Source organism: Meriones unguiculatus, chromosome 3 (genome assembly GCF_030254825.1).
Source record: "Meriones unguiculatus strain TT.TT164.6M chromosome 3, Bangor_MerUng_6.1, whole genome shotgun sequence".
NCBI classification, from domain to species: Eukaryota; Metazoa; Chordata; class Mammalia; order Rodentia; family Muridae; genus Meriones; species Meriones unguiculatus.
In genome coordinates, this window is record NC_083351.1 from 165,845,996 (window position 1) to 165,861,475 (window position 15,480).

The window sequence follows — 15,480 nt, forward strand, 5'->3', positions numbered from 1 at the left end:
GATGGCATGAAGATTAGTGCAAGTATAGTGCCTTACTTTGACTTATGTCTGTCTGTCCTGGTCCCATTCCCTAAGCCATTAGACAGCCAACCCAAAGTTAAACCTTGAAAGTTTCTACGTGCTGTGGTCTGAATATTTGTGCCCAAGATGATGGCATTAAGAGCACTGTTTGATCTCAGTTCTTTTCTGTTACTATTACAGAATACCTGAGACTGGGTAATTTGTAAAGAATAGTGGTTTACTTTGGTACATGGTTCTAGAGGCTGCAGAGTTTAAGAGCAGGTAGCTGAGTGGTAAGGTCCATGTGTTGCTTTAATTCATGGTGGAAAGACCAAAAGAACAGCTAACATCCTTAATGAGCACTTGCTATTGCAGAGAACAGTTCAGTTCCAAGCACCCATGTCAGGCTACTCACAACCACACATAATTCAGGTTCTAGAGGATCAGGTGCCCTCTTCTGGCCTCTGTGGAAATATACATACAGACACAGACAAATGTTGACGCATAAATAAAGTTAAAATAATTAAGAAAAGCAACTCAGTGGCTCTACTCTAAAGAAGGCATAAATGATGACTACTTCTGTGTGGTTTAAAGTGCCTGTGTCTGGCTTTTTGTTGTGGTCTGCGAGAGTTTGTGTATTCCTCGCTAATTTTAGTGTGTAGCTAACCCATAAAAGAGACTTCAGTGGGCAGTTTCTGGAAGGAATACTTTTCCTGAAAATCAGGACACTGAAGTAGCAAGCAAACATCAAACAGAAATACATTCTCCTGTAACTGATGTTTACTTGAAATCCTGCTTACTAGGTTATCAGGATGGCAGTACCGGGTGCACCAAAATGCCTTGAAGTTGACAAATCTAAAACCACAAGCGCTGAAAGGAACACTGGCTGGACATCAACGGGTGACTAAATACAAGTGCCAAAGCCTCTTCCTGCTAGCTGCCAGCTGCTCTCTTTCTGTCTTTCTGTGTCTCTCTCTCCTTTCCTCTTCTCCTCCCTCCCTTCCCCTTGGTTGCTTCCCTACAGTAAACATTTGTTTAAAAATCAACGAAACCAACACAACAACACAATCCTCGTTCAGATTCCAGTAACTTTCTTGGTAGGAAATGAATGCTCCTTTCCGCCAGGATAAGATCTGACTAAATCCAGGCTTGGAGCCTTCTCCCCTAGGCCAGTTGCACACCCCCGGACATAGAGTGTTAGCTCAGCCCTGTCATGCTGGACTCCTCAATTGCTGCGGGACAAATTGGACAGGTCCAGGCAGGGCTGTGCTGTGCCGGGTTGTGCTGGTGTCCTAGCAACTCCGGAAGTTGTGAGGGAACACGGCAACCCAAGACCTAGAGGGGGTCATGCAGCCAGCAATGCCGTGGCTGAGCGTGGGCACTGGCTGCTGCCCACGACTCTGGCTCCGAGGCTGCTGAGGGAGCGTGGGAACTGCCGATGGTAAGAGCTGAGCTCCTGCAGTTGCTCATCAGGGAACCCTCATCTCCTGGGCTGAAGTGGAAGTAGGCCTTGCTGTTAGGGGTTGCCTTTCTCAGGGTACCCGGTACCCTCACTATGGCAATAGAGTAAAGGGACCAGTGCTGGATCTCCTGCCCCCCACCCCAAAGGACCCAGCCCTTGAGGTTTGGTTTTTGCCACAACCCATGGGAAGCAGTTTCAAGTCCCCATGCCAGATAGTGGCCACTAGAGAGGCTGTCATAGCCTAGGCCTCTGAGGGCCTGCCTTCAACACAGACACACCCTTCTGGGAGTAGCCAACTCTTTGAACAGATGCCCTGGGACCCCGGGTTCCCTGTGTTCAGCTTATGGTACCTAGGACACCTGAAGTCTTTGGCCCTCCTTTTGGAGCCTCTGGCCAAGCAGAACCCTTGGCAGGAGATTGCTTGAAGTCCTGGGAAGGCAGCCTGCTACTTTGAAGGCTTAGTGGGGCGGGGGGGGGGGGGGGGGGGGGGGGAAGAGGCTTCTATTTTCCCGTTGCTGAATCCTTGAGAGCATTAGCTGGTGAAGAGGTATTTCAACGTGCTGTTGGATAAAGCAGCAAGCCTAGAATCAGAAAGGCTAGGAGCTCGTTATGTACATAGGCTAAGCCAGCTTTAATTTGGCCGTCCTCCTGCCTCAGAGCACAAGGATTAGAAGTGTGCCACCACACCCACCTCTGTGGGCTCTTGTTTTTCTTACTATGAAATGGGGTGGATTCAATGAATCAGCTTTTCAGGCTCATGAGGACCATCCGGGCTAGTCATACACAGAGCTCAGTGTACCCTGCTTTGCATGTGAGCAATTATGAACGCTTTGGAAATCTTGCAACCCCCTTCCCCATCTGAGACTTATCTGCTTTGAAATAACTGTAGACTCAGGAGAGAGTGCAAATGTCCAAACTCCCATATAGCCTTCAAGACAATGGCACGGTCTTACACAGCTGTAGCCCGCCACTAAACCAGAAAAGCGACTTTGGCAGAATATAGTGGTTAAACAAGACATTTTTCACTTCACCAGCTCTTCCTTCTGTAAAGTTTTCCTTTGTGTGTGGAACAAGAACTTTTATTCGCCTGAGGTAGTTGTTGTCTTGGAGGCTGCCTCTGTCTGCTAACCTAGGCCTAGTCCTGGAAGCTTCTAGCCTCCGTACAATCTAACCTAGGCCTGGAATGTTTTCAGCCTCAGAGACCTACTGCTTAATAAGCTCACTCTTCTTGTTTTTTCCGATTCAGTTGTTCTCTCTGGTTCAATTCAGCTGTTCTGGCTCAAACTCCTCTCCAAGCTGACTTACTCATTTTGGTTTCTCTTAGCCCTGGAATTGCTCTGTTTGGCCTCAAACTAACTTCAGCAATATTTTCTAATCTTCTGGCTTCTTCTCATTCTCTGGCTTGTTCTGTCTTTATCTGAGTTTTCTCTCTGCAACCAGTCTCTCTAGTACTGTCCTTGTAAAACTGCCTCTTTTCTCTCTCTCTCTCTCTCTCTCTCTCTCTCTGCCCCTTAAGTAGCATCCCTTTCCTCTCTCTTCTTGTGAGAGTTTGGCATACCCCATTCTGTCAAATCTTTCTCTGATTAGTCTTTTTTTTTTTTTTTTTTTTTTTGGCCACTCAATTAGTCATCACTTTCAAACATGGGTGCTTCCGTCTACAAACTAATTTTACCTTCATTGTTTGGGATTAAAAGTGTGTGCATCATGCCTGGAACTAAAACTTTTTGTATACCAGGCTGGCCTTGAACTCAGAGATTTGCATGCCTCTGTCTCCTGGATTACAGGCCTGTTTGTATTCCGGCCGGATCACACAGACCTAGAAGGTCTTTGGATGTGATCTCTTGCCAGAGCAGCCACGTCCTGAATTTAAATTCTTCTGCATGTGTACGTCATGATACCAAACTGCTTAATGACCACAGTATTAGTTACCTTTCTCATTGCTGTGGAAGAATACTGAGAGTATTCAAGAGAAGAAAGACTGGTTCTGGCTCATCATTTCGGGAGGTATTGGTCCATGCTGGTGGGGAAGGTGGGCATCCCAGGCAGCTCCATGCACAGAGATGAGAGCTTATGGCTTGCTCATGTCTTGGGAGATCGGGAGCAGGAATGAACGGGAAGCAGAGCCGCACTGTTACCTAGCAAGGTTTCACATCCTCCCAGAAACCAAGTGTTTAAACACAGAACCTATGGGGGATGTTTAACATCAAACAGCTACATAAGAACCACTTTGTGGACCTTCATTGTCAGCCTTTCTGCCACCAACCAACCATAAATGTGTCCTCCAGTTCTGTAATTTTAAGCATTTTAAGAGTGTTAGCTAGGGGCTAGAGAGATGGCTCAGCAATTAAGAGTGCTTGATGCTTTCCCAGAGGACTGAAGTTGGGTTGCCAGAACCTACGCCAGGCAGCACACAAGCGCCAGTAACTCCAGGTCTGGGGAATATGACAAATAAACAAACAAACAGATAAAAATGCCAGCAAACTAGGTTAACATAGGTCCTGCTCTTTTGATATCAGCTCTTTTAACCCATAAAGCTTGTGAGATCCATTCATAGTGCGTGTTTCAATTATTTGTTCATATTTGTCAAGGAGTGTGTTCTGGAGTATGTATATACTTCAGTTTGTTTCTTTATTCACTTGGATATCCAGGCTATTTTCAACTTTTGACTATCACATACAAAGTTGCTGTAAGACCTGGGGTCTCACAGCTCAGGAGTTCAAGATCACGCCCTTCCCAGAAACTCACACAGACCATGACTCGATGCAAAAGCAAGAGGTTTATTAACCATTGCGGAAATGGGGTCACCCCTGCTGGTCAGCAAAGAGTGGCACCGGGAGACAAAGGCCTTAGGTTTTTAAAAGAAAAAAATGGGGAAAATTTGAAATTGCAATCTTGGCAATTTAAGATTGAATGAGGAAGCTATAAAGTAAGATAATTTAGGTGCTCCAGCTTGGCCAGTCCTGCCAAGTGTGGATGCAGCTGCAATTGAAGGTGGGGGTGGTTAGCTCATCCTTGAAGATTAGGGCTGCGGGCTCTTGGCTGGAGGTCAGGAGCTACTCAGAAGAAGAATTGGGGCTGTCTAGGTTGGTTGCTAAGAAACATTATCTTGAAGACAAGGGTCTGGTCGTTCTTTTTGCTGAGTGAAGGTCATTGCTTGCTTGCCTTTTTTTATATCTGTCCTCACAGATAGGGTCACATTTCTCCATTCTCTAGAAAGGTACTAAGAGGCTTTAGCTTAACCTGAACCTAAAACTCAAAACTATAGGTTTTAGAAGACATACAGGTTACAAAGTTAGTCAAACCCTTTCATTGCCACAAATCGTTATGTACATCTTTTTGTAAGAACATATATTTTCATTTCTTTTTTGTTTGTTTTGGCTGTCCTGGAACTCACTCTGTAGACCCCAGCTTGACCTTGAACTCACAGAGATCTGCCCAATTCTGTCTCCCAAGTGCTTGGATCAAAGGTGTGTGCCACCACTGCCTGGTTTTTTCATTTTTTTAGGATAAATGTCAATATATCATGTACTATTGTCTGTAAACATTTAGGGAAATGTTTTTAATTCTATGTTATTGGTTAGGTGAAATTACTCATGGGCTTGAGGAAATGTGGAGAGTTGAGAATGGGGTGTAGCTCAGTTTGCAGAGTGCTTGCCTACATAAAGCTTTGAGCCCAATCCATAACACCATAAAAGCTAGATGTGATGGTGCATTCCTATAATCCCAGCATCAGGAGGTGGAGGCAAGAGGCTCTGAAGTCAGAGGTAGTTCAAGGTTGTCCTCTACTAGGATGGCTTGAGAGTAGCCTGAGCTAAATGAGGCTGTACTTGTAAATAAATAATAGGATTCAGAGTTAAGCATTTTAACTAGGAGAAGCAGAGTAGGCTGGAGGAAAGCCCTCCCTTACATTCATACACCCCTCAGAACTGAAAGTGAGCCAGTCAGACTAAATTTCTCTCAGGTTTTCTGCCAGTTCCAGAATCTTGAGTCTCAAATCAAATTACTATACAGTTCCTGTTTTGAGATGTATGTATTTAAACAGAAAAACATTTGTTATCATCTCTGATTTTAGGAAGTGCTTGTTCATATAAAGAATATGGACTTTATGACGGTAGTTAATAATGAGAAGGATTGTTTGCTAAGAGCTAGAGCTGATTGGCCATCAGTCCTGAGATGAGATATGATTCAATACATCTGTACCTCTAGCTGTTTGGACAGTGATTTATTAAGGGCAGGTAAAAACTTTCTGTAAACTCTTTTTTTTTTTTGCCATTCTTTTGTATAGATTTTCATAATGCATAGATTTTCATAAGCTGCCCAAGCACACACATACATTTACACACAGCAAAGAGGTTTCTGGGGTTCTCTGAGGACCAAGCTAGAATCTCTTTAAAAATGCTGTGTGATGATGGTTTGCAGCAAAGGTTGTGTTTATTATGAAGGGCCATTATGGATGACAAGCTCTAAAGGCAGAGCTCTCGAACACCTGGCATTAATTAGGGTCATCAGATGCCTGTGTTCCGAGGCTTGGCTTTGGCATTGGTTGTGTCTGATAATTCTAGTTCTGGTATCACTTTCCTTCCCGTGTGCTGACTGTCCCTTCTATCTTACCTCTATGCCCTGACTGATCCTTGCCAGACGGCCAGGGGAGAGCGGAGGAAGCCAAGAGACGCAGGCTGTGTGGAAGTTAGAAAGGAGAGGGGAGATGAAGTTGGTGAGTCTACGGCTCACCTAAGGCAAACAGTGTCAGACCAACTGTGGCTCCATGAAAATAGGTGTTGAGTGATCTAGAACTTAGGAAATCTTCTGATTCAAGAGGATCTGAGATTCCATATAACTCAGGGGTAAATTAAAAAAAACAAACAAAAATGTATCAGTGGCTCCAGTGTGCAGCTAAGCACAGCTCACTGGTGCTTTCAACTGCATTAAAAATCCCAGCTCCACCACATCTTAGCTATGGAGATATTTTTAGAATTTGTTTTTATTGTATGTTTTTTAACCTATCCTCTGTGTTTGTGTGAGCATGTGTGTATGCGCACGCACGCTTTCGTGTATGTGCCCATGGAGGCCAGAGGTGCTGGAGTCCCTGGAGCGAGTTACGTCTGTGCAGCTTGTGCCAAGTGTTTTGCTTTTCACTTCTTTGTGCCTCACTTTAGCTGTAAATACGAATGTTGCTATGTGGCGTTGCTGTGAGCTTTAAATAGGCTGTGTTTGCACGCACACACGCATGTATACGAGTGTGTGTGCACGTGTGTGCATATGCCATCATGTGCACATGGAGGCCAGAGAGTGAGTTTTGGGAGTCAGTTCTCTCTCCCACTATGTGGGTCCAGGATTGGGCTTGACAGTAGGCATTTTTGCCCATCGAACCATCTGTCTTTGCCCGCTGAACCGTCTGTCAGGCCTTGTACTTATTCTTGTGAAGACACGAATAAGACCAGCTGCGCTAGTGCAGGTTTATGGTCCCAGCCCTTTGAAGGCTGAGGCAGCAGGACAGAATTCTTGAGTGCAGGGCCATCCTAGATTACATACTGAGACCTTCTCTCTCTCCTGTCTCTTCCTCCCTCTCTAAGTGACATGTTGCAGGCTTGATGTAGCCCGTGGACTATAATTTCCCAGCCTTCCTCCTGAGCTGAGAAGAGGAAACCAGGGTCCACTGATATTGTTCAACACACTGATTGAGTCAACTGTGTTGGGACTGTATTAGTTATCCTTCTCATCTCTGTGACAAAATACCCAACACAGAGCAACGTATGGAGGAAGGATTTATTTGGGCTCAGGGTTTGAGAGGTAGTTCCTTGTGGTGGGAAGGCAGGGCTGCATTCATGGTGGTGGCTCCTTGCAGTGAGAATGTTTGGTTTCTTTAGAAACACAGAGATGTCACGGAAGTGTTTTGTTTTAATCCCGGGTGTGGGCTGTGGGGCTGCTTCAGACTCCACAGCAGGTGATTTGCCTCATGCTCTGGCCAAATATGAGTTTGCCAGCTGCAGATAGTTTCTGCAAATGTCTGACTTTTGGGATTATGGAATTTTGGAACCCTAAAGCCCTGAGATGGGCTCCTCCTCCTCTTTTCATTTTCCTCGTTCTCCTCTGCTTCCTGCACTGCTGTTACTGCTGCTGCTGCTGCTGCTGCTGCTGCTGTTGCTGCTGCTGCTGCTGCTTGTGGTTGTTGTAGTTTGTCACATGGTCAGAGAAGAAAAAAATGAACATCCTGACAGCGAAGATCAAGCTTGCCCCAAGGAACTCGATGCCAAAAATCAGCAGGAAGTAGCCTAATGATAGCGATGCCCCCTTTCCCCTCTGTCCTTTCTCTCCTACCTAGTGTTGGGTGGTTGGAAGGGTGAAACAAGGGTGGGGAAGGGTGGAAGAAAGTAAGGAACCCATGAAGTAGCAAATGCCAGCTGCAGGTCCTGCTGCTGGGACTGCTCACACAGAATGCTCTTCCTCTTCGGTCCCGAACTCCAGCCCACAGCACCGTGCTACCTGCATTGAGGGTGGCTCTCCCCTCTTAGGCTAACCCTCAGTGGAAATGTCCCCATAGGCATGCCCAAGAAGTGTCTCCTAGGCAACTCCAAGTCCAGTCAAGTTGACAGCGAAGTTTATCATAGCAGGAGCTACGCTGTCACTGGGACCCAAATTCTTCCTACTGTACTGACTCTCAGTCTTCGAGAGGGGAAGCAAGCTGGCTATCCTTCACAAATACAGTGTTTTTTGTTTGTTTTAATGTGGCAGAAGTAGTAAGAATAACAAATGCTTAGATTCACACATGGATGGGTCTTTAAAATATAGTGTCATCGATCACACAGGTGAGACTTTGAAATAGGGTGCTCAGTTAAAAAAAAAATAAAAGTGCCTGCCATTCACAGGCATTTAGAATACAGGCACACAGAGGGATGCTTCAAGGATGCCTAGCAGGTAAATGGTACAGTTCCCATCCAGAGCAGTGGTTTTACCTCAGCAGGCAGTGGAGACAGCTGTGGGGACATGATAGCCCACAGAGAGCAGGAGCAGGCCGGAGCTTGTAACTCAGCCTCTTTTCCAGCTCCGCCCACCTCCACAATAGGTGGAGGCCAGCCTTCTCACACCCTCCTCGGCCCAGATCCTGGGATGCAGCATCATCTGATGTGTTGCCTTCTAGCTCCCTCAAGAACCTGCCTTCCAAGTGCTCCACAAAGCGTAACAGGATGAAGTTCCCTGGATCCCTGGACAGTCGGCGCTGGGTGTTTGTGAGAGAGGGGCTGGATGACTTCCAGAAAGGCTGCCCCCCACGCCAGAGCCCCAAGGATGCCTTTCTGCCTCATATTCATCACAGAGCCCCCAGTGCTACCCCCAGGAAGAGGAAGACTGGACTGCCCAGGGAGGCACCCCTGTTGTCCAGGCTCTCCAAACCAGGGAAGGCATTCCTAGAAGACGTGGACGCTAAGACCGCCCTGCACCCCTTGGCTCTCTACCCGACTCTGAAAGAAGCTCTCCCTGCTGAGGTGATCTATCTGGGCTTGAGGGAAAGCCTCCTGGGGGCCCTGAATTCTCTCCAGAGGCCCAGCAGGCCTGGGGGTGCATGTTAGAAGAGAGGAGGTCTTATCGCCAGCTAAAGGTTCTTAATCAGCTCAGGGCAGCCTTCCTTTTTTCTGCTGAGGAAAACACAAATGGTAAGGCAGGCAGCTGTTTCCTTGGCTTCCTGTGCAGCCATTCAACTCGCCAGAGTGTTTAACACAGGCACGGCCAGGCTCTCTTCCCTCAAGCTCTCTCAGTACTTCAGACTTTCTGGGTATAGGGGTTTACTCAGTCACTCTTAGTTCCATTTAGCCTGGGCTAAAGATGTCTCCTTAAGAACTCACTAACAAACGGATAGAGACAGGAGATCCTGAGGGTCACCACAATGCCCAGGCCAGGACTCTGTTGTGTCACCCATGTCCGGGTCTGCTCCTAATTCATCTTCATGACCCTCAGCACATTTATCCTGTTTTTATATTTCAAAATGGATCCAAGTTGGTCTTTCCAACAAGAAGGAAGAAATGACCAGTCTTTTCATGGAGTCAATGGTGACGTTCCTAGGAACCAGCCCTCCTTTGACCTCTCCCAGCTGCTGGAGAGCCTAGACATGGTTTCTTTCTTTCTTTTTTAAATAATTTACTTTATTTTATGTGCATTGGTATGAGGGGGTTGAACTGCCTGGAACCGGACTTACAGACAATTCTGAGCAGCCACGTGGGTGCTTGGAGTTGTACCCGGGTCCTCTGGAAGGGCAGATGGTGCTCTTAACCACTAAAGCCATCTCTCCAGGCCTGGCAATGGTTTCTTAGTTGAGCACCATAGCCTTAAACAAATCCCAGGCTGTGTGAGACCTGAGGAAGAAGGTAGGCTGGATGAGGCAGGGGGTGAGCAGGAATGGCTCCACCCCCACCCCTGCAACCTTCTCCCTGGCTAGACATGTAAGTACAAGTGCGCCATTTGTGAAGCCAAAACAGAGCCACACTGTGGCTCATTGTTATTAACTGCCTGTACCTTACAAGAGTACGTTTCTGTTTCCTAAGCCCAATGTAGCCTGCAAACCATGTATTTCAGGCTAAGCTGAACTTGTAAGCCCGTGATGTGTGCACACCCCTTGGCTTTGCTAACCCTCCCCCAACCTGTGATGGCTCCCCTTCCGTGTGATATATTTTCACACCCATCCCACAGGCAGCTCTGAGGCTCCCACTCTTCTGTCAGGTGCCAACAGCCAGTCTCTATCAACCTTAACCCTTCCCCATAGGGGGGACCTCTGCTCTCTGAAACCCCGACTTAGGAGGAGGCGGTTGTTTGACCAGTCTCTCGTGCGCTTAGACCTTCAGCTGCCTTTAATCACACAGTTGTGAAGTGGTTTTTGTTCTCAGGTCCAACACGTTTCCTTGCTCAAAGCCCCTGCCTGACCTCAGAGGCCAGGGAGCCTATGTCTGCTGCTGTCCCAGTCCCAGCTCCGCAACCGGCTTCTCTTCTTCTCTCACTCTACTCCAATCACTGCCGGAAGGAAGGAAGGAAGGAAGGAAGGAAGGAAGGAAGGAAGGAAGGAAGAAAGGAAGGAAGGAAGGAAGGAAGGAATGGTTCATGCTAGAAAAGTCAATGAGAAGAAGAGATGATATTTCTTATCTGTGATTTTCTACACAGCTTTTCCTCACTAGGTCCTGTAAGCCAGAACATCAAAAACTCAGATAAATTCGTGGTCATAATACATCTCATATGGCACATGGCACAGGAGTGTGGCTCTCCTTTCCCTGTCTGATTTCCCCAACCAGGTTTCATTAGCTTTGTTATGGATGTTGTTTGGTTTGGTTGTTTTGGTTGTTTTTTTGTTTTGTTTTTAATTTTTTTCTTTTTATTTATTCTCTCATATATTACATTCCAACTGCAGTTTCCCCTCTCTTTCATCCCTCCCTTCCTCTAACATCTCCCTACCCACTTCCCTTTTCCCCAAGGTCCATGCCCGCCTTCACCTCCCCTCAGAAAAGAGCAAGACTTTCAGGGACATCAACCAAAGACAGCCAAAACAAGCTACAATAAGACAAGGTACATATTCTTCTGTCGAGGCTGGATGAGGCAACCCAGTAGAAGGACAGTGGTCCCAAAGGCAGACAAAGGAGTCACCGACAGCCCCCAATATTAGGAATTCCACAGGAACACTGAGCTATACAACTGTAACATATATGCAGGACCTAGGTCAGACCCCTACAGGCTCCCTAATCTCTGTGAGTCCCGGTCAGTTGATTCTGAGGGCTGTGTCCTTGATCCCTAGGCTCTTCTGATCCTTCTTCCCACCTCTTCTGCAGGGTTAACTTCTTTTTGAGTCAGGGTCTCTTTATGCTGCTAATCTGGCTGCCTGCAGACCTCACAACTTCACAACAGCAAAGAAATGACACTCTGTGTGTAAGCCCAGAAAAATCCGATCCTGTAGCCTAGTTTCTGTGTGTCCACTTGATTCATGAGCCTGTTGCATCCCTAAACCAATCATTGTGGCTCTGAGGTGGTCTGCCTGGATAGTGGAGAGAAGATTAGGCCAGCTAGGACTAATGGAGGGAGAGGTGGTTACTTGTGTGTGTGTTGGGGGGGGGCATGTGTGTGTTGAGATATGTGTGCAAATGTATGCCTGTGTGGTAGGGAGAGAAGACAACCTCATCTCTTGTTCCTTGGGTGCTCACCATCATTTTATTGAGACAATGTCTCTTAGTGATCTGGGACTCACTGAGCAGGTCTAGGGCAGGCAAGTCTCCATCACTTTTGCTCTAAGATTACAAACTTGCACCACACCCAGATTTTTTTTTTCTACCTGAGTTCCAGGGATCAAACTCCGGTTCTCATGTTAGTAAGGCAAGCACTTGGCTGGCTGCATTATCTCCCTGGCACGTGAGGTGGTTTTCCAAGGAAAAATGTAGACACTGTATTCATAGGAGGTGTGAGAGGTACCCAGAGATGCCAGCAGCAGTCAAGAACCACAGAAGTCCAACAGAGACACTCCATCTTGGGCTTTGGGGACCTGGGGGAGGCTCACAGGTGTATTCTACACAGAGCCTGAGCACCCAAGGGAGGTTTGCAGACAGCCCACCGCACGGCACTCAGTACAGAGCTTGATGAATGCATTTGAAAAGGAACTTGGTCCATTTTGTTATGGAATTAGGGCCCCTTTCCTTGCAATCTTGCCTTCACCCCCAAGTCTGCTTTCTCTTTGTAGCTCTTATTACAGGTGCTGGAGGTGCTTGACCCTGAGAGGAAGCTGAAGGACACACAGGCTTATTGCCCAGGTTCTGGGCAACTAATGAAGGAAGCCACGAAGCTTGTAGAGAAATGCTCTCCCCAAGTGTGCCTGTGAGTACTGCTGGTGTCTTTCCCTGATGAACATCCTAGGAAGGCCGCTGTGTTTAGAGCTCAGAAAGCAAGGGATTCCTGGGGACACAGGAAGGGGCCAGACCATGAAGATCCTTGGAGGCTGTGCTAAAGGTGAAAACTCTTTATTGGAAGAGGAACTACTGAACACAGAATCTTGTGCATAAATGTAGGCGACAGTGTTATTCCTAATAGCCAAAAAGTGGCAAGAAGTCGAACACGCATCAACTGGGGAGTGGAGAACAAAAGGAGATGTAGCTACTTGATGAAATATTACTCATCTATAAAAAATGAGTACATGAGTCCTCATAGATTATCTCGGCAAGCTTCATGCTAAGTGAGAGACCCTTAAGAAACTTGACTGTATAGTTCCGTTCAAATGAGACATACAGAGTAGACAAATCTGTAGCAAGTAAAAGTAGATTGTGCTTACCGGGAAGGGGAGAAGGATGTAAACAGAGAAGAACTGTTCACAGTTTGGGCTATGCTCTGGAACAAGATAGTTGTGTTGGTTGTATGACTTTGGGAATATATATTAATGCTAAAAGGTTTTTTTTGAGATATAGTTTTAGTTAGTGCAGGCTAGCCTTGAACTCAGTATGTAGCTGAGGATAACCTTGAACTCCTTCTGATCCTACTGCCTTCACTTCTCAAGTGCTGGGATTACAGGTGTGCACCATTACAACTTTTTATGCAATGCCAGTGGTTGAATTTAGTGCTTTGTGTGTGCTGGGCCAATGTTTTCCCACTGACCTATAGTCCCCAGCTCAATACATTGAATTTAATAGGTGCTTTCTGAGTTGGATGGTGGGTGACTGCATTTGACTTCTATTTAGCAATAAGAACTTGGACTGAAATTTAAATAAAGGAGTAGGGATTGGGAGGATAGAGAGAAAGATCCGGAAACACCAGTGGGAGCCTATCACAACAGTCCAAAGAAGCATAAAGTTAAAATCTACCAGACACCAGTGAGCTGGAGATGGAGATGAGAGAGAGGCAGAGAGATAGGAGAGGAGAGAGAGAGGGTAGAGAGAGACATGGGGAGATAGATAGGAGAGGAGAGAGAGAGGGTAGAGAGAGACATGGGGAGATAGATGGATAGATAGATATAGATATATAGGTATATAGATGATAGATAGATAGATAGATAGATAGATAGATAGATAGATAGACAGACAGACAGGCAGACAGATGGATCACTATCAAAATGCTCTATTTTCTTAAGATTACAGGTCAACTTCAATTGGAGTGGCTTCTACCTGCTACATGCATTAATTAACACGTGGTACTTGTAACTTTAAAAGCAAGACATTTGATTTAATGTCTTTAAGTTTTAATCAGTATGACGAGCCATGACACACTTGGATTTCTAGTGCAGAAGAGAGGACTGTGATCTGTGAAGCTATAATTCACTTGACCTTCCAGAGACTGTGAGAGGTCTGATCATTTCTCAATGGTACTGGTTGAGATCTAATTGGCTTCACTGGGCCTCATGTTTTATTCTTTGACGATCTCAGGCCCAAGAAGATGATGGGGTCACACCCAGGCCAATGGCTCTGTGAAGAAAAGCCAAGCAAAGTGGATTTGCTCTGTGAAGACAGGCTTGTCCATGAAGACATACGCAGAGGAGTCAGTGACTTCTGCGCCTGGGCCACGGCTCTTGTAAGTTAGCAGTGATGAAACTTCTCAAAGTTTGTAGGCTCGAAGCCGATGTGAATATTCATGTTTCTATTTGCACCTTGGCCATGGCTTCCTAGTTTCTGTCCCCACTTTAGTAACAACTCTTTCCTCCATTCTTCACACCAGCTGCACTCCCCACCTTTCCTCCAAGACGATTTTCTAGCGTTTTTCCTGGATTTAAGAACATCCAGTGTTATATCCCTCTCGAGAGTTCTGATGCATGGCTAGTTTTCAGTCAGGGGTTTGACACGTATATTTACTACATTTATCTATTCGTGTGTGTGTCACAGTGACGGAGCACAACTTCTGAGAGTTGGTTCTCTCCTTCTCTCGTGGGTTCTGAGGGTTGAACTCCGCCTCTCAAGCCTGTTGGCAAGTACCTTTACCAGCTGAGCCATCTTGCCAGCCCTAGTCAATGTGCTTATCTACTTCATTAGCAAGAGACTATCCTCCAAACCCAAATGTAATTTGGTGAGCTTAAAGGAGAATTACCCGGAAGCACTAGGAGGTTGAGGCACAGCCATATCTAGGTGCTGACCTGCTTTTAGCTGCTGTCCTCATGTCTTGCTGATCCCTCTGTCTGACTTCATTCTTTTCCTCAAGCAATGGACGACAAAAGTCATCACCAAAGTTCATTCAGCTTGCATTGTACTGGTAAGCAGCCTTTTCCAAAAGAGCAGAAACCAGGACTTCCTGTCTCTGCATGGGCCACGTGCCTGTGCCAGAATAACCACCATGATTAAGGAGACGATGTTTTCCGCCTGCCACCCACAGCGCTGCTTGACTGTCTTTAATCCAGCTGCATGGGACTGTCCGATTCTCACCCCTTCTCTCATTCCTATTGCTGGAGATTGTTCTGCCTGGGGGGAAATTTAAGAATCCTTACGGAACATCTTAAAGGTGGCTATATAGAGCTTTCCTTTCTTATATAGCAGAGAAGTCTGTTTTCTAACTTCTCCTTTTATCACACCAGTCTGTGGTGTGAGCCACTAGGACTAACTTGCACTTTTCTTCTACACAACTGATTCTTTCACTTCATTGATTGTGCTTGTTCTATTCTTTTCTCGTTACTGTTGTTATAATAATGACTAAGAGTCCACTGTAACATGTTTGCTATAAGGAAGGAAGTTTGTTGTGGAAAGGGGGAGGGGAGTTAGGGACAGAGAGACAGTGGGAGAGCATAGGAGAGAAGGAGATCCCCCAGAGAGAGAAAGACACAGAGAGAGAGAGAGAGAGAGAGAGAGAGAGAGGTGCCAGGCCAATGTCTTTATCTGGCCCATGCCTCCATGGCAGTTGCAGGTGATGATATCAGGTTGCTAGGCAACCTAGAAGCAGGCTGTAGGGATCGGCTTGTGGATTAACATTCCTCCCTTTTTCTTTAATTAAAAATGGCAAATTTAGGAAGGGGTGGTGGGGTGGGAATGAGAGCGTTGTGTTCAGAAAAGACTGCTTCCTGCTGACTTGGGGACAGCAAGATCTCTGGG

The 15,480-nt window shown here is 46.3% G+C and overlaps 1 protein-coding gene across 2 annotated transcripts in view; it reads left to right on the forward strand.

The window, feature by feature from the left end:
• The first annotated feature begins 1,314 nt into the window (after positions 1-1,314).
• The window catches only part of Fam47e (family with sequence similarity 47 member E), a 30,698-nt gene continuing 16,532 nt past the window's right edge, over positions 1,315-15,480 (forward strand). For both annotated transcript variants that reach the window (XM_060380946.1, XM_060380947.1), the window contains exons 1-3: positions 1,315-1,441; positions 12,165-12,298; positions 13,834-13,978. In XM_060380946.1, coding sequence (XP_060236929.1) covers positions 1,439-1,441; positions 12,165-12,298; positions 13,834-13,978 — 282 coding nt within the window. In that variant the 5' untranslated portion in view covers positions 1,315-1,438. The remainder of the gene's footprint in view (positions 1,442-12,164; positions 12,299-13,833; positions 13,979-15,480) is intronic.